General features: G+C 45.3%; 1 protein-coding gene across 13 annotated transcripts in view; it reads left to right on the plus strand.

Annotated features, from left to right (window-relative positions):
* The window catches only part of GRM4 (glutamate metabotropic receptor 4), a 603,968-nt gene that overhangs the window by 338,970 nt on the left and 246,126 nt on the right, over positions 1-18,872 (plus strand). For all 13 annotated transcript variants that reach the window (XM_061632388.1, XM_061632386.1, XM_061632382.1 and 10 more), the window contains one exon: positions 4,595-4,811. In XM_061632388.1, the coding sequence (XP_061488372.1) occupies positions 4,595-4,811 (217 nt within the window). The remainder of the gene's footprint in view (positions 1-4,594; positions 4,812-18,872) is intronic.

The raw sequence follows: 18,872 nt of genomic DNA on the forward strand, positions 1-18,872 counted from the left end.
GCAAAAATAAACCACGAAAGGGGGAAAATTAAAGCAGCAGAGAATTCTTCTTTTGGATATTTTGGCAATCTGAAACCTGGGTCTTAGGAGCCTTTTAGCTCTCCCTTCAGCAGCTACTCCTGAGCCCAGAATCCATCTGGACTCTACTCTCTTCTTCTGACGTATATTCTTTAGAGAAGAGAGGCTAGGGCTTTTGTCTGTCTTATTTTCTTTCTTCTTGGGACAGACTCCAGTCTTTCTTTCATCTGCTGTTCTTTGTTGCTGTGCCAAATTTTGTGGAAGAAAACTCAGAACTGTGACAGCATTGTTATTATTTTCTAGTGCTTCCCAGGCTTCTCGTTTGTGATCAGACCAAATGTATTCTTTGGGGAGGGATGCGGGAAAAGGAATATTCCTTTAACTTTGCTGCTGTTCTGTGGCTCCTTTTCTAGGGCTGAACAAAAAGCTCTTGGGATGAATCACAAGGCATTTGGAGCCAGATGGACACAAATCCACAGTCTGATTCTTCACCCTCTCTTTACCCATGGCCATGTTACAGCCATCTAATTGCTGGATATGCCAAGTATCTAAGGAGCAACCCATGGATAATGACTGAGGCTCTAGACTAAGATCTATGGGTTGAAGACTGAGGTCTTTATCTGCTTTAGACTGCTGATCTATTATGCTAATGTGAGCACATTCCCTTTCTTCTCTCTGATTTGGATTCCCCATTTCAAATCCCCACTCAGCCATGAAGCTTACTGGGTGACCTTGGGCCCATCATAGACTCTCAGCCTAACCTGCCTCACAGGGTTGTTGTGAGGATAAAATGAAGAGAGGGAGGAGAACCATGTATGCCACCTTGAGGTCTATGGAGGAAAGGTGGGATATAAATACAATAAAGAAAAATCCAGGTGCCCATTCCAAACAGTTCATCATAGCATGAATGCTGGCTGGCAGTGGGGAGAGCTTTCTAGACCCTGCTGGCATTGTACAAGCATGAGAAGTCCCAAAGGTGCAGTGGGCTGAAATGACTGCTTGGTCCTCTATCTCAAATTGGTGCTTGCAAGAGGGCTGATGCATTCTTGCAAACGTTAGTCTGCTTTTAAGGTTTCAGAGGACACAAACACTAAGAAGCTCATGTGAAGCTGGAAATGTTTTTTAAAAATGTACAAGCAAAGTTACACACCACTTGGCTGCCTCTTAATTATTTTAAGGTAAGAAAGAGCAAGAGACAATTCCCGTGCTCCCTCCTTTCAGAAATATGAACTGATGGATTTTGGAGTTTTAGTTTTCCTAATAATGGTGTATCCTATTATGGATTATGGAGGAAAGTGAATCCCTTTTACTTTCCCCATAATTAGCCCCTTGACCAATTTGTCTGCAATTTGGCAGACTTAATCCACTCTGCGTGTAAATTTCATCCATTTTGAACAAAAGTGGGGAAAGTTATTGTCTTTTAAAAATTCCCTATTATAGTCAATGGGGAAAACAGAGCTTTGTTTTACACAGAACTACCTGGAAACTGGAGCACAGGTTGAAGCAGAGAGATCATAGTGTGGCTCAGAAACAGATCCAATTTTTTTTAAAAGCACAGATAAAAGATTAATATTGGGTCCTGCTCACACCCCTAGTTATTACTTCTTTATATATTTATTATTTATTAAATTTGTATACTGCCCTTCCTCCCAGCAGGAGCCCAGGGCAGCAAACAAAAACATTAAAAGCACTTTAAAACATATTAAAACAAAACATCTTTCTAAAAAAGCTTTAAAAACATCTTAAAAAGCAGTTCCAACAAAGATGTAGACTGGGATAAGGTCTCTACTTAAAAGGCTTGTTGAAAGAGGAAGGTTTTCAGTAGGCACTGAAAAGATAACAGAGATGGTGCCTGTATAATATTTAAGGGGAGGGAATTCCAACATGTTGGTGCCACAATGCTAAAGGTCTGCTTCCTATGTTATGCGGAATGGATCTCCTGATAAGATGGTATCTGCAGGAGGCCCTCACCTGCAGAGAACAATGATTGACTGGGTATATAAGAGATAAGACCATCTTTCAGGTATCTTGGCCCCAAGCTGTGTTGGGCTTTGTACACCAAAACTAGAACCTTGAAGTTGGCTCAGTAGCAAATGGGCAGCCAATGAAATTCTTGCAGCAGCGGGGTAACATGTTTGTGATGTCCTGCCCGAGTGAGCAGTCATGCCACCGCATTTTGCACCAGCTGCAGTTTCTGGACCAACCTCAAGGGCAGCCCAACATAGAGTGCATTACAGTAATCCAGCCTGGAGGTTACCAGTGCATGGACAGCAGTGGTCAGGTTATCCCAGTCCAGAAACGGCCACAGCTGTCTTACCAGCCGAAGCTGGTAAAAGGCACTCCTAGCCACTGAGGTCATCTGGGACTCTAGCAACAAAGATGGATCCAGGAGCACCCTCAGACTACAAACATGCTCTTTCAGAGGGAGTACAACCCTATCCAAAGCAGGCAACTGACCAATTATCTGAACTTGGGAACCACCAACCCACAGCATCTCCGGGTTGCTAGGATTCAGACTCAGTTTATTGGCCCTCATTCAGCCCACCATCGAGTCCAGGCAGTGGTCCAGGGCTTGCACGGCCTCTCCCAATTCAGATGTTACAGAGAAATAGAGCTGGGTATCATCAATGAACTGCTCACACCTCACCCCAAATCTCCTGATGAGTGCTCCCAAGGGCTTCATGTAGATGTTAAACAGCACTGAGGACAAGATAGTACCTCTGGCACCCCACCTCACAACTGCCAGGGGGCCAAAAGACAATCACCCAATGCTATTCGCTGAAAACAACCCTGGAGATATGATAGGAATCACTGTAAAACAATGCCTCCAATAGCCGTCTCACCAAGTCTTCTCAGAGGGATACCATGGTCAATGGTATCAAAAGCTGCTGAAAGATCAAGTAAGAATAACAAAGTCACACTCCTGCTGCCTTTCTCCCAATAAAGGTTATCCATCAGGGTGACCAAGGCTCAATTCCATAACCAGGCCTGAACCCAGATTGGAATGCATTAAGATAATCTGTTTTATCCAAGAGTACTTGCAATTGCTGTGCCACAACCCTCTCAAACACTTCCCTAAAAAGGGAGTATTTGTGACCAGGCAGCACTTGTCACAAACCAATGGGTCCAGGTGGGATTTTTCAGGAGTGGTCGGATCACCGCTCTTTCAGGGCAGCTGGGACCTTCCTCCAAAGATGCATTAACCACACTCTGGATCCACTCAGTCATACCCCCTCAGCAAGCTTTAATAAGCTAAGAAGGGCAAGGACAAAGAGGACATGTTGCTGGCCACATTGTCGCAAGCACCTTGTCCATATCATCAGGCTGCATCAACTGAAACTGATCCTAAGAGACTGTGGCAGATGTTGCACTGGACACCTCACTGAGGACTACAGCAGATGTAGACAGAGCATCAAGATTGCTATGGAGGTGAGCAAGACACCCTCAAAGTACCTTGCAAACAATTCACAGTGGGCTTCTGAAGTGTCTTAAGCTCTATAAACCTCATGAGAATTCCAGACAACACAACACACTAGCCCTATTCAGGTATTATTTTAGCTGTGCTGAAATAAAATGTAGAGGGGGCACAGGGCTGTACATGTTGCCACCCCTACTTCCAACATTCTACCCCAAATTTCCTGTGTTGAGGCCAGAATGGAAATTTTTCATGCTTTTCGTTAAATAAGATTATAATACCCCCTGTGAGTGGAAACCTTGTGCAATCTGGGTTCCTAATCACAGAGAGGATTCTTCAGCAGGTTCAATCAGAGTGGGCCGGGATAGGGATATTGGAGGTGGCATGCACAGCCCTATGCCATCTTCATGTGTTATTTCAACATAGTTAAAAGGACATCCAAACAGGGCTGCCATGGCCACACAGTCCTAGATAGCTATAGCATAGACATGGGAGATGTGATCATGCAGCCAGCAGTATTCTGATATTTTTATGGTAGTTGATCACCTGGCAAAGCAGGTTAACCCATTTTAAACTAGAACTGTGGCTTGCCCACTCTGCTGGTTGATAGGTTGCTACTATAAAAATGTTCCAACATTTCTGGTTGTGTGGGCTCTGCCCACATGTATGGCTGTCTAAAAACATGGTCTGCACTTGCTCGGTGGTACTTCCCAATGATAATTCAAGCTCTTTCTAATTTGTGGTGCTCATCCTGGGTAAGGGCTGTAATTCAGAGGTGGAGCACATGCATTTTATGCACAAGTTCCCGGGTTCGGTGCCCCTGCCTAAAAGCCTGGAGAGCCACTGCCATTCAGTGTCAATTACACTGAATTAGAAGTGACTTCACTCACTATACAGCACATCCTATGTTGTCTCCTAAAACTGTGGCAGCACTCAACCTGAACCCAGTGAGATATTGGGAGCTGCTTGTCTCTAGACCAGTTATTGATCTCTGAGTCTTTGCTTTCAAAGAATTTCAAATGTTCTTCTTATGGGATGGTCCATTAGAGACTTGATGCTCAGATATTTGCATAGGGTTTATGGATTTCTAAGTCTGATTATCCAGATTAATGTTGTGCTCTCTGTCTGTCTGTCTGTCTGTATCTCTCTCTCTCCCCATAGATTCCTCAGATAAGCTATGCTTCCACTGCCCCTGACCTGAGTGACAACAGCAGATATGACTTCTTTTCCCGTGTTGTCCCCTCGGACACTTACCAGGCCCAGGCTATGGTGGATATTGTCAAAGCATTCAAGTGGAATTATGTTTCAACCTTAGCCTCTGAAGGCAGCTATGGTGAGAGTGGAGTGGAAGCCTTCATCCAAAAATCCAGGGAGAATGGTAAGTAAACTACTGTTCCTATAAACAGATGATGTATGGAACAGGGATAATATATTGAACTGTTTGGAAACATAGGTGAAGGATAGCTGCTGCTTTTGCTGTGGAATGAGATATGGGCTGCAATGCTAAAAAAACCCATGGATGATGGGATATTTTGAGTGTTGATGAATTTATCTTTTAACTCGTATGTGAGGCTTGGAAGCCACAAAAGGTTGTTACAAATCTTTACTGAAACACATCTATATATCCATTGTGTTGAAGGTAACGGTTGAGTGAATAATGGGTTCCCATTGGCTACATTGTTTAGAAAGTGATCATGTTTGAAGGAGACAAGAAAGTTATTGCTATTGGTTGATATTGCTCGGAATGGTCTTCTGGAGGTTCATTCTTCTTGAAGTGCAAACACAATGCTGTCAACGAGGCAGATGTGATGGTGATGACCAGCACATAATGAATCATCTAGCAATCGGGTTCATTCTACAACCGGGTTAGGAGAACATGTTGCCTTTAAAAGTTCTAACTGTAGCAGTAGAAAAATGAAAAATGAAATGGCCTGCCTTCAAGTCAATTCTGACTTATGGGCAACCCTATGAATAGGGTTTCATGGTAAACGGTATTCAGAGGGGGTTTGCCATTGCTTCCCTCTGAGGCTGAGAGGCAGTGACCGGCCCAAGGTCACCCAGTGAGCTTCATGACTGTGTGGGGATTTGAACCCTGGTCTTCCAGGTTGTAGTCCAACAGCTTAACCACTACACCACACTGGCTCTAGCAGTAGAAAAGTCATTGCTTTAAGAGCCATGGAGAAGGAAAGTGGCAAATGTGCATGATATTCCATATTCAGTGGGAAACCGTATGTTCAGTTTTGCTGACAAGTGTTTGGAATGCCAATCTGTGTCCGAAGATAGAAATACAAGTGGAAATTAAGAGGCATGTTTTCAACATCCAGCTGCAGTACTGGGGAACTAGAGAAGGCCTTTCCTGGAAGTGAGTACCTGAGCATCTGGGTGCTTGCTTTGCTCTCTCCTTTGGGTTGCTGTCTCTCAAGACAACTGAATCCCTGGTAAGTGCTGCAAGGACTGGGACCCCCTGCCTGACTCCCCTCGGAATCCAGAGAGAGGCTGCAGTCAATCTTGCAGCCTCTTGCATCAGCTCCTGACTGGGTCATGGTGCATAAAAGCCCAGCTGCCCTTGGGTAGGAGGAAGTCACCATTTGCCTTCAGAGTGAGAGTCTGTAACTGGCAGAAGACTGCCCCCCGGGTGTGAGACGGGGAGGAGTAGTTGTGCCCTGTGTGAAAAAGATTGAGTGGGTCTGACTGTTCCCAATTTTCTCAGAGGCCTACTGGGATAACTGGTTCAAATAGGTTTTGTTGGTGGGTTCTTGTTGGGTTCATATCCGGTATTTAGGAGGAGTCTTAGTAAGGAGGAACCCCAATTTCAGTGATCATGGGTAGAGGGAGGTACAGCCATGGGGAGGTGGTGAACTACCATAGAAGATGAGGGCAAGGCTATCTATGCCTTGTTAATCACTCCAACTCCTCTCATGGACGGGTTCCTCGTTGCTCATCTGCTGTGCCCACTGGTCTGTGTATGCTGTTGTTTAATGTCAGATTGGTACACAATAAGACCACACTCATCCACGATTTGATCATGGATGAAGGTGCCAACTTGGTGTGCATTACCAAGACCTGGGTGGAGTTGATCTAACCCAGCTTTGCCCACCTGGATACTCGGTGAAACACCAGCACAGGCTGCAGGGATAGGGGTGGTGAAGGAGCGCTGTGGTCTACAGAACATCCATCTCTGTCACCAGGAAACCACTCTGTCTTAGAGCTGGCTGTGAGGGCCTGCACCTGATGTCGGGCCAAGGAGACAGTAAACTAGGGTTGCTGCTGGTGTACCATCTACCCTGCTGCCCAGCAGCTTCTCTGACCGAGCTGGCGGAGGCCATCTCGGCTGTGGTATTGGAGGAGCCCGGAACAATAGTCCTGGGTGATTTCAATGTCCATGCTGAGGCTTCCTCTAGTGTTTCATATTGGGACTTCATGGCCTCCATGATGACCATGGGACTGTCTCAAGTTATCACCGGCCTGACACATAGGGCAGGGCATACTCTTGACTCGGTTTTTGCTCCAGATGGAGGAAGGGGTGGTCTGGAGATGGGGGGGTGGATGTTACTCCACTGTAATAGTCAGACCACTTCCTAGTGAAGTTTATACTTATGACTTATTGCCTGCTGGGGTAGTGGACAGATTAAGATGGTCCGCCCCCGGGGACTAATGGAATCCACTGGATTCCTGAATGCCCTGGGGGAGTTCTCAGTAGATAGAGCAGGTGACCCTGTTGAAGCCCTTGTCACGCTGTGGAACAGTGAGGTGCGTTGGGCTCTTGACACGGTTGTACAACATAGGAAACAGACCTTTAGTGTAATGGTGCCTACCCTTTGGAATTCCCTCCCCTTAAAGATTAGACAGGCGCCATCTCTGTTATCTTTTCAGCACCTACTGAAGACCTTCCTCTTTCAACAAGCCTTTTACATAGAGACCGTATCCCAGTCTGCATCTGTGTTGGAATTGCTTTTTAATATATTTTTAAACCTTTTAAAAAATGTTTAAAGATGTTTTGGTTTAAGATGTTTTAAATGTTTGTTGTGTTTTAATATATTTTGAAGTCTCTTTTTATGATGTTTTAAAGTGTTTTAAGTGCTTTTGTTTGCCACCCTGGGCTCCTACTGGGAGAAAGGGTGGGATATAAATCAAATAAATAAATAAATAATATTACTTCGACTACTGCTGCGCTAGTGTGGACCATGCCGAATTCAAACTACATTTACACCAGCAGTCAAGTGTCAGAATGAGAAGTGTAGTGACACTCTGGTAAGCTCCACCCATCGGTGAAGCTCCACCTATGAGACAGTGCTAGTGATAATTCATTACAAATCATTGCACACCATCTGCTTCTAACCTTGGAAGTGAGACCCAGTGGGGATCCTAATGCATGCAGCTGAAGCACCTGCTCTCTTTTCTGTTTGAATGGGAAGCTTGTTGGAGAGAATAAGTGTTAAACAGAGTAGAAGTTCAGATCAAATATGGAGCCTGTAAGGTTGCCACCACATTTTTATTGTCTCTGTTCTTGTGCCTTTAATAGCAAACTGAGAAGCGCAAACAGAGAAGGGAATTACCACCACCACCATCACTTGCCAGAAAAAGTTTGCCTGTATTTCAGATGGCTGTTAGAGTCACAGGAGCAAGGCCAATACAAAAGGCGGCAACGCAACCTATGGTGCAAATTTGTGAGAGAGATGCTGAAACACTACTTTACGTAGCTTCCAAAGGTTCATCTACAAAGCCCAGGATTGGATTCCTGAAGTGCTTCCTGGTAGTTGGCTTTCAGCTTAGTGTATGTATTATTTGCTATTCCCTCTCCATCCGCCAGACTAGCCAACAGAGGTACATTTTCCAACCTTGAGCAAAAGCCTCTGTGTTTATGTGTTTATATAGCACACCAAGCTCATTGTAATTGCTTATTTCCTAGGACCACATAGTGTTCAAATGTTAGACATTGGTAATACCCCGTAGATATAATCCTGCTATAAATCTCGCCTAAGCCCTTTTAATTGCACAACCTAGGCTGAATTCATTATTGCAACTGTTTGCAGAGCTGTAGCAGTTTTTAGAGCATTGCAGAGAGACAGGACAGGATGCTAGGATTTGGCTCAGACATCCTCTATGAGAAGGCATGGGTTGCACAAGAAGTGCTTGCGGGAGGCAAAATGGTGCACATGTTTCTCCAAGAAAGATAAACCAAGAGTTCTCAAAGTGTGAATTAGGCCTCCTTAGAGAACCATGGCAGCAGAGTGGCACCACTTTGAATGTGTGACTTTGCTAAGCCAGAATGGCTTACTCCTTCTCACTGTAAACAATCAGCATAAAGCATGACAGCCATATATTCTGTCCCCTGCAGGGACTGTAAATACTGGGAGACAAGGGAGTACTTAGCATCCATGACCAGGTGGGTTCTTTTTTTATACCTGTGGTTGCCCCCCCAACCCTCCTTATTTTTTTAAAAAATATATGCTTACTACCTGAGCCAAAGGTTAGTGTTACCAGGCAAGCCTTGCTTTTTAACTTACATTTAGGGATGCTCAATAACTGTTTTCCTGACATAGGAAGCTCTCTATGACTACATTTGGAAACCTCTGGATTAAACATGAATGCCTACTGCTACCCCTTTGAAAGCCAGGGACTCAAGTCTCACCCATTCTTCAAATTTCTTTGTAACATCTGAATTGGGAGAGGCCGTGCAAGCCCTGGACCACTGCCTGGACTCGGTGGTGGGCTGGATGAGGGCCAATAAACTGAGTCTGAATCCTAGCAAGACGGAGGCACTGTGGGTTGGTGGTTCCCAAGTTTGGATAATTGGTCAGTTGCCTGCTTTGGATGGGGTCGTACTCCCTCTGAAAGAGCAGGTTCGTAGTCTGGGGGTGTTCCTGGATCCATCTTTGTCACTAGGGGCCCACGCGACCTCAGTGCCTAGGAGTACCTTTTACCAGCTTCGGCTGGTAAGACAGCTGTGGCCATTTCTGGACTGGGATAGCCTGACTACTGTTGTCCACACGCTGGTATCCTCCAGGCTGGATTATTGTAATGCACACTATGTTGGGCTGCCCTGGAGGTTGGTCCAGAAGTTGCAGCTAGTGCAAAATGCGATGGTGAGACTGCTCACCAGGGCAGGGTGTTGTCGACATGTCACCCCGCTGTTGAAATAATTGCACTGGCTGCCCATTTACTACCAGGCCATGTTCAAGGTTCTAGTTTTGGTGTACAAAGCCCTATACAACTTGGGACCAGGATACCTGAAAGACTGTCTTATCCCTTATATACCCAGTCGATCACTGTGCTCTGCAGGTGAGGTCCTCCTGCAGATACCATCTTATCAGGAGATCCTTTCTGCACAACATAGGAAACGGACCTTTAGTGTGGTGGCACCTATCCTGTGGAATTCCCTCCCCTTAAATATTATACAGGCACCATCTCTGTTATCTTTTCAGAGCCTATTGAAGACCTTCCTCTTTCAACAAGCCTTTTAAGTTGAGACCTATCCCAGTCTGCGTCTGTGTTGGAACTGCTTTTTAATATGTTCTTAAACCTTCTTTTTAAAAAAATGTTTTTAATTTTAGACAATGTTTTGAAAGCTTGTTTTAAGAAACGTTTTAAAAGATGTTTTGATTTAATGTGTTTTAAAGTTTGTTTTTATGATGTTTTAAAGTTTTTAGTGCTTTTGTTTGCCACCCTGGGCTCCTGCTGGGAGGAAGGATGAGATATAAATAAATAAATAAATAAAGGTAGAGTCTGTAATATTTACAAGATTTGAAATGAACTACAAATACTGGTTAGAAGGAACAAACTTTACTTAACAGTGTGTTGCAGCAAAACCAAGAGCTGTAATGCTCTAACCCAGACAGAGAGCTCTTCCTTCATTTTCCTTCTGGTCCCACCCCCAACTGATTCCCCCATACAACTATTTCTAATTCACTTGAGTTTCTACTCACATTACAGAGTGAACTTATGCACAAGGGCTAGGAGGGATATAAGAAACAGCCCCTTTCCCCTGGGATGATGGAGAACTACAGATTCCTTATTTGTTGAGAATAGCATACTCAATTGCAAGCATAACAATCCCTCTCTTAAATATGAATGGACAGCCATCTTCTAGGGGGAATGTCCTTATTCATTATCTCTAGCTTTTCTAGAACTCTGGAAGATCTTATACACTACAATACATTTTAAGGGTTAAATTCTTCTGACCTTAGCCATCGTAGGCTATTCAGACCAACGATAGTAGGCACGCCATGGTAAAAGAATGCTGAGACGAGTTCTTGATGGGTGTGAATACTTGCAGCACCAATAGATGGCACTTCAGTATTTGCTGCATAATTCCTATGATTTGCATTGTGGGATGAACAAGACTTGTTTCTGTGCATCTCAAACAGCTTCTGCAATCCCAGCCGAATGTCATGGATGATACTTCAGTGGGAATCCCAAGCATATATTTGCTGGGACAAAGGATTGTCACCTGATAATGGATGGAAACTCTGGCAGGCAGGAATCAACAGGTGAAACTTCTCCCATCTTCCTGCCAGGAAAAGCTTCAGGTGTTGCTGATTTCTGCCTGTTTTGAAGTTGTCAAAGTTACAAAAACTCTGTCTATAAAAAGTGTTGGCAGAGGGCAATATAACTAGTGAGCTTTCCATGCCATATGCTCACCAGTCCATTAATGCACCCTTCTCACTCACCACGTGTAGAATAAAAGAGAATCTTGCTTTCCACAGCAGGTTGGGGGATGAAGGTTGGTGAAGAAACTAGTAGAGCAGTGGAGCAAGAGGTGCAGTGATTGTATTCAGAAAATGTGCTGGTATAGGCTGGATCTCTGGGTTTCAATCTGTCTGCTTTAAGGGGATATTGTGTGCAGTCTGAATCAACCCATTACCATCCCCCGTTGTTGATCTTCTGTTCAGAGATAGTCGCAACATGGCATTGAGTTTTAAGGGTGCACAAAAGTGCTACTGTATCTACAGAAGTTTTCTGTCATGAAGGTAAGCCCTCAGAGTTTTCTGGTTCTTTGTGATGCCATGTCATAAGACGAGCCTGCTGGATCAGGCCAATGGCCCACCAAGTCCAGTATCCTGTTCTCACAGTGGCCAACCAGTTGCCCATGGGAAACTTGCAAGCAAGACCTGAGTGCAAAGAGCATTGTCTCCTGCAGTTTGGAAGCATCCTTCTACCACCTATGGAGGCAGAGCATAGCCATCATGGCTAGCAGCCACTGATCGTGTTTTCCTCCATGAATTTGTCTAATCCTCTTTTAAGTACAGGTGATGACTGGTTTGGAGTGTCTCCACCTTGCGCTGGGCCAGAGAGACAGGTTGGGAATTTTGTTGGTGTACCGCCTGCCCTGCTGCTCAACAAATTCCCTAACTGAGCTGACAGAGGTAGTCTTGGAGATATTGTTGCAGTCCCCTAGACTGTTGGTACTGGGGGACTTCAACGTTCATGCTGAGACTGCTTTATCTGGGGCGGCTCAGGACTTATGGCGTCCATGACAACCATGGGGCTGTCTCAGTTTGTTACTGGCCCGACGCATGTGTCGGGACATACCCTTGATTTGATCTTCGCCACTGGGCAGGGAGATGGTGATCTGGAGGTTGGGGATTTTTCATCTACCCCATTGTCATGGACAGATCACCGCTTGCTGAGGTTTAGGCTTACGGTGACCCTTTCCCTCTGCAAGGGACCTATTAAATTGGTCCTCCCCCGGAGACTAATGGATCCTGAGGGTTTCCAAAGGGCTCTAGGGGATTTTCCGACTGAGAAGACTGGCGCTCCTGTTGAAGCCCTGGTTGAACTGTGGAATACGGAGATGACCCGGGAGGTTGACATGATCGCTCCCATGCGCCCCCTCCTATGTAGAGCTCATACAGCCCCATGGTATACCCTGGAGCTGAGAGCGATGAAGCAAGAGAGGAGGAGGCTTGAGTGCAGATGGAGGCGGACTCCTGACGAATGCAATTATGCCTTGGTAAGTGCCTGCTCTAAGCGATATATAGCAGCGGTGAGGGCAGCAAAAAAGAGTTATTTTGCTGTCAGTATTAAGGCATCACTCTCCCGCCCAGCGGAGCTTTTAAAACTGTACGAGGGCTTTTACATCTTGGCCATCGGGATACTATAGATTCATCTGTAGCCCGTTGTGATGAGTTCGCTGGACACTTCCAAACTAAGATCGCTTTCATTCGTCGGGACTTAGACTCCAATATTATAGCAGTTGGATTCAGTGAAGCATCCAGACCACGGTCTTGTCCTCATTTATTGGATGAGTTTCAGTTGGTGCAGCTTGAGGATGTTGACAAGACCCTTGGACTGGTGCGGGCGACCACGTCTGTGCTGGATCCTTGCCCCTCTTGGCTGGTGAAAGCTGGCAGGACCGGAACCGCCGGCTGGGCCAAGGAGGTAATCAATGCCTCTTTGCGAGAGGGTGTGGTCCCTGACTGCCTAAAAGTGGCGGTAGTGAGACCGCTCCTGAAGAAACCCTCCTTGGACCCAGATAACTTGAACAACTATAGACCTGTGGCAAATGTTCCGTTCCTGGGCAAGGTTCTGGAACGGGTGGTGGCCGGCCAGCTCCAGGGACTCTTGGATGACACTGATTATCTTGATCCGTTTCAATCCGGTTTTAGGCCTGGGTTTGGTACCAAAACAGCCTTGGTCGCCCTGTATAATGACCTTTGTTGGGAGAGGGCCAGGGGGAGTGTGACCCTGTTGATTCTCCTTGATCTCTCAACTGCTTTTGATACCATCGACCATGGTATCCTTCTGGGAAGGCTCACGGAGTTGGGAGTTGGGGGTATTGCTTGGCAGTGGCTCTGCTCCTACTTGGTGGGTCGTCAACAGCAGGTAGTGCTTGGGGAACACTGCTCGACACCCTGGACTCTCCATTGTGGAGTCCCACAGGGATCGGTACTGTCCCCCATGCTTTTCAACATCTATATGAAGCCGCTGGGTGCGGTCATCAGGAGTTTTGGAGTGTGTTGTCACCAGTACGCTGATGACACGCAACTCTATTTCTCCTTTGCATCTTCCTCAGGTGAGGCTGTTAACGTACTAAACCGTTGCCTGGCCGCGATAATGGATTGGATGGGAGCTAACAGACTGAAGCTTAATCCAGACAAGACCGAGACGCTGTTAGTGAGTGCCTTCTCTGCCCAGATGGTGGATGTTCACCCTGTTCTGGATGGGGTTACACTCCCCTTGAAAGAACAGGTTCGTAGCTTGGGAGTTCTTTTCGACCCTTCCCTGTCTCTTGAGGCTCAGGTAGCCTCAGTGGCACGGAATGCTTTCTACCATCTCCGATTGGTAGCCCAGCTACGTCCCTATCTGGACAGTGACGACCTCGCCTCAGTCGTTCATGCTCTGGTAACTTCTAGATTGGACTACTGCAATGCGCTCTACGTTGGGCTGCCCTTGAAGATAGTTCGGAAACTACAGTTAGTCCAGAATGCAGCGGCCAGATTGTTGACGCGGACCAGAAGGTCCGCTCATATAACACCTGTTTTGGCCTGTCTGCACTGGCTTCCTATTTGTTTCCGGGCTAAATTCAAAGTGCTGGTTTTGACCTATAAAGCCTTACACAGCATGGGACCGCAATACCTGGTGGAGCGCCTCTCCCAATATGAAACTACCTGTACACTGCGCTCAACATCTAAGGCCCTCCTCCGAGTACCATCCCATCAAGAAGCTCGGAGGATGGTGACTAGAAATAGGGCCTTTTCGGTTGTGGCTCCCAAACTGTGGAATGGTCTCCCCGATGAGGTGCGCCTGGCACCGACGCTGCTATCTTTTCGGCGCCAGGTGAAAACCTTTTTATACTCCCAGGCATTTTAAAGTGTATTTTTACAGTATTTTATTACTATGTTGTATTTTGGATGTTGTTTGGTTCTCGTATTGTTTGTGTGTTTTTGTTTCTTGAGTTATTGTATTTATTGTATTTATATATTGTGCTTGCTTTTACTTTTTATGTACACCGCCCAGAGAGCCTTCGAGCTTAGGGCGGTATATAAATTAAATTAAATAAATAAAAATAAATAAATAAATTAAGTCCATCCAAAATGGTGCCCCCTACTGCCTCTTGTGGGAGCAAATTCCATAGTTTAACTATGCGCTGTGTGAAGAAGTACTTTCTTTTGTCTGTCCTGAATCTTCCAATATTCAGCTTCATTAGATGTCCATGAGTTTTAGTGTTATGAGAGGGGAAGAAAAACTTTTCTCTATCCACTTTCTCAATGTCATGCATAATTTTATACACTACTATCACGTCATCTCTTACTCATCTTTTCTAAACTAAAAAGCCCCAAATGCTGTAACCTTTCCTCATAGGGAAGTAGCAATGGGCTCCCTTTCTGCAATAATTGGATTTGCCATCAGATCAATTATTATTTCTGATATTCTCTATGTTTGCAGAGATAATTTTGAAGTAGCAACTCTGGGCCTGGTTTCTGATTCATTCTTCTTTTTTTCTGATTTTTTTAAATTCACTTTGAAACCATCTATTGTGCGAGTTATACTTTTATCAATTTACTTTCTATGTGAGCTCTTCAAATGTGTATTCCTTCACTAATGTCAATGAACTGTTGATTGTAACTGACAGAAAGAAAGCAGCAGGGGGGAATGAGGTGTTGATTGTAAGCAGCAGGGGGGAAGACACTGACTCAATCATCTGCCTCAATCTCCTCTGCAATGCACTTGAAAAGGAATGTAAATAGGCAATAATTACAGAGTTCAGAATAAAGATTGATACCAGTTGAGACTCATGAATAAATAGCGATTATAATATTTATAATTCTCTGCAAAGCAAAAAAAATGGAGAAGATTGGAAAAATGAAAAGATATTGGAGGAAAAAGGAATCAGATCATTAACAACCACTAGGGGCACACTTAAAAGGAAACATAAAAAAGGAGAGGATTTCATCCTTATAGGGGAGTTGTTCCATCCCCTTGATCATTTATGTTGCCCTTTACTGAACCTTTTCCAGCTCTACAATGTCCTTTCTGAGGTGAGGCGACCAGAACTGTACAACATTTTTTTCACTATTTTTTCTAATGATCCCTAACATGGAATTTGCCCTTTTCACAGCTGCTGCACACTGTGTTGACATCTTCATCAAGCTATCCACCACGTCCTCAAGGTCTCATTCCTGGTCAGTCACCACCAGTTCAGGCTCCATGAGTGTATATGTGAAATTAAAATGTTTTGCTCCAATATGCATAACTTTACACTTGTTAACATTAAATTTCATTTGTGATTTTTACTGCCCATTCACTCAGTTTTGAGAGGTCCTTTTGGAGCTCTTCACAATCCATTTTTTTAACAACTGTGAACAATTTAGTACCATCAGCAAACTTGGCCACCTCACTGCTCACCCCTAACTCTAGGTCATTTATGAACAAGTTAAAAAGCACAGGTTCCAGTACCAGTCCTTGGAGGAGTCTAGTTTCTATATCCCACCATTGGGAGAATTGTCCATTTATTCCCAATCTCTGCTTCCTGCTACTTAACCAATTCCTGATCCAGAAGAGGACCTCTCCTCTTATTCCATGACTGCTAAGCTTACTCAAGAGTCTTTGGTGAGGCTCCTTGTGAAAATATTTTTGAAAGTCCAAGTACACTACGTCAGCTGGATCACCTCTATCTATCTATCTATCTGTCTGTCTGTCTGTCTGTCTGTCTGTCTGTCTGTTAAATTTTTATACCGCCCCACTAGCATAGCTCTCTGGGCGGTGTACAACAGAAAGTATATACAATAAAATCACATAAATTGGTACAAAAACATATATATAAAAATCCACAAATCTAAAACCAAATTGAACATATTACACTAAAATGCCTGAGCAAAGAGAAAGGTTTTAACTTGGCGCCGAAAAGATAGCAATGTTGGCACCAAGCGCACCTCAATGGGAAGACTATTCCACAATTCAGGGGCCACCACTGAGAAGGCCCTGGTTCTTGTAACCATCCTCCGAGCCTTTCTATGAGTCGGAACCCGGAGGAGGGCCTTCGATGTTGAACGTAGTGTACGGGCAGGTTCATATCGGGAGAGGCGTTCCAGGAGGTATTGCGGTCCCGCACCGTATAAGGCTTTATAGGTTAAAACCAACACTTTGAATCTGGCCCGGAAACATATAGGTAGCCAGTGCAAGCAGGCCAGAACAGGTGTTATATGTTCGGACTGCCTGGTCCTTGTTATCAGCCTGGCCGCCGCGTTTTGCACAAGCTGTAGTTTCTGAACCGTCTTCAAAGGCAGCCCTACGTAGAGCGCATTGCAGTAATCCAATCGAGAGGTTACCAGAGCATGGACAACTGAGGTGAGGTCCTCCCTGTCCAGATAGGGACGTAGCTCGGCTACCAACCGAAGTTGGTAGAACGCATTCCGTGCCACCGAGGCTACTTGAGCCTCGAGTGACAGGGAAGGATCTAAGAGTACTCCCAGACTACGAACCCGCTCCTTCAGGGGGAGTGTAACCCCGTCCAGAACAGGGTGCATATCCACCATCTGATCAGAGAAATCACCCACCAACAGCATCTCAGTCTTGTCTGGATTCAGCCTCAGTTTATTAGCTCTCATCCAGTCCATTATCGCAGCCAGGCAACGGTTCAGCACATTGACAGCCTCACCTGAAGAAGATGAAAAGGAGAAATAGAGCTGTGTGTCATCAACGTACTGTGGCAACGCACTCCAAAACTCCTGATGACCGCACTCAGAGGCTTCATGTAGATGTTAAAAAGCATGGGGGGCAGAACTGACCCCTGCGGGACTCCACATTGGAGAGCCCACGGTGTCGAGCAATGTTCCCCAAGCACTACCTTCTGGAGATGACCCGCCAGGTAGGAGCGGAACCACTGCCAAGCAGTGCCCCCAACTCCCAACTCCACGAGCCTCTCCAGAAGGATACCATGGTTGATGGTATCAAAAGCCGCTGAAAGATCAAGGAGAATCAACAGAGTTACACTCCTTCCGTCCCTCTCCCGACATAAGTCATCGTACAGGGCGACCAAGGCTGTCTCGGTGCTAAAACCGGGCCTAAAACCCGATTGAAATGGATCTAGATGATTGGTTTCATCCAATAGCGCCTGGAGCTGGGCAGCAACCACTCGTTCCAAGATCTTGGCCAGGAATGGAACATACGCTACTGGTCTGTAGCTATTAAGGTCTTCTGGGTCCAAGGAAGGTTTTTTCAGAAGTGGTCTCACTACTGCCTCTTTCAGACAGCTAGGGACCACTCCCTCGCGTAAAGAGGCGTTTATCACTTCCCTGGCCCAGCCAGCTGTTCCATCTCTGCTAGTTTTTATTAGCCAGGAGGGGCAAGGATCTAGTACAGAAGTGGTTGCACGCACCTGTCCAAGTACCTTGTCCACGTCCTCGAGCTGAGCCAACTGAAACTCATCCAATAAAACATGACAAGACTGTGCTCCGGACACCTCATTAGGATCAACTGCTGTAAACTGCTTGTTGACACTCTCAAGGTCAGTGAGGACTAACCTATGCTGAATCATACCGGTTCTGCCAGTTTTCCCAGGACAAACTTTAAACTAACTGGCCTGTAATTCCCCCCTAGATCTTTTTAAAGATTGGTGTTACACTGGCCACTTTCCAGTCCTCAGGTATGAAGGTGGATCTGAGGGACAAGTTACATATTTTTATTAGAAGATTAGCAATCTTACATTTGAGTTCTTTGAGAACTCTTGAGTGAATGCCATCTGGACCTGGTGATCTGTCAGTTTTTATGTTGTCTATTAAGCCTACAACTTCATCTCCTATCACGAGTATTTGTTCTTCAGTTCTTCAGACTCCTTTCTTGCAAAAGTTAGTTCAGGCACAGGGATCTGCCCTATATCCTCCTATGTGAAGACAAATGCAGACAATCCATTTAGTTTCTCTGCAATCGCCTTATCCTGCTTTAGCACACCTTTTGTTCTAGCTCTTAACCAAGAAGCAGACTCAAGACTCAGGAAACTGGATTTTTCTGCATGAAGCTCTATTCAAGAAATCAGTACAGGAATCCAGCATCACACTCCTAAGCATAAATCAGGATACAGGAACACTCTGGGCTTATCGTAGGATACAATGTAGGCATGGTGGAGGCGGCAAAGATTATTGTCACCACTGGGAATCGCACGCATTGCTAAGCTTATATATCAAAGGGGGGTGGAAACTGCACTCTATGGATTAATTCTCAGTCTTTCTAGACTTTTTTTTGTTAAGCACAGGCTTTTTTGAGGAGCTGATAGTAACTTCTCAAGCTGAAGCTGCCATCTGCTCTTTCTTCGTGACCTTGGAGAGAGAGGAGCCAGTAACTCCGGCTCTCCACTTTCACTCTCGTCCTCAGCTAGTTCTGGGCTGAATGCCAAGGCATCTTTTTCTATGGATGGCTCTGGCAGGGGAGGGGGATTCTGGGCTGTTCTCAACAACTCTACTTGCAGCTCAGAGGGCCCTGAAAATCCTTTCCCTGTGCC

This window comes from Rhineura floridana, chromosome 6 (assembly GCF_030035675.1).
Source record: "Rhineura floridana isolate rRhiFlo1 chromosome 6, rRhiFlo1.hap2, whole genome shotgun sequence".
NCBI lineage: Eukaryota > Metazoa > Chordata > Lepidosauria > Squamata > Rhineuridae > Rhineura > Rhineura floridana.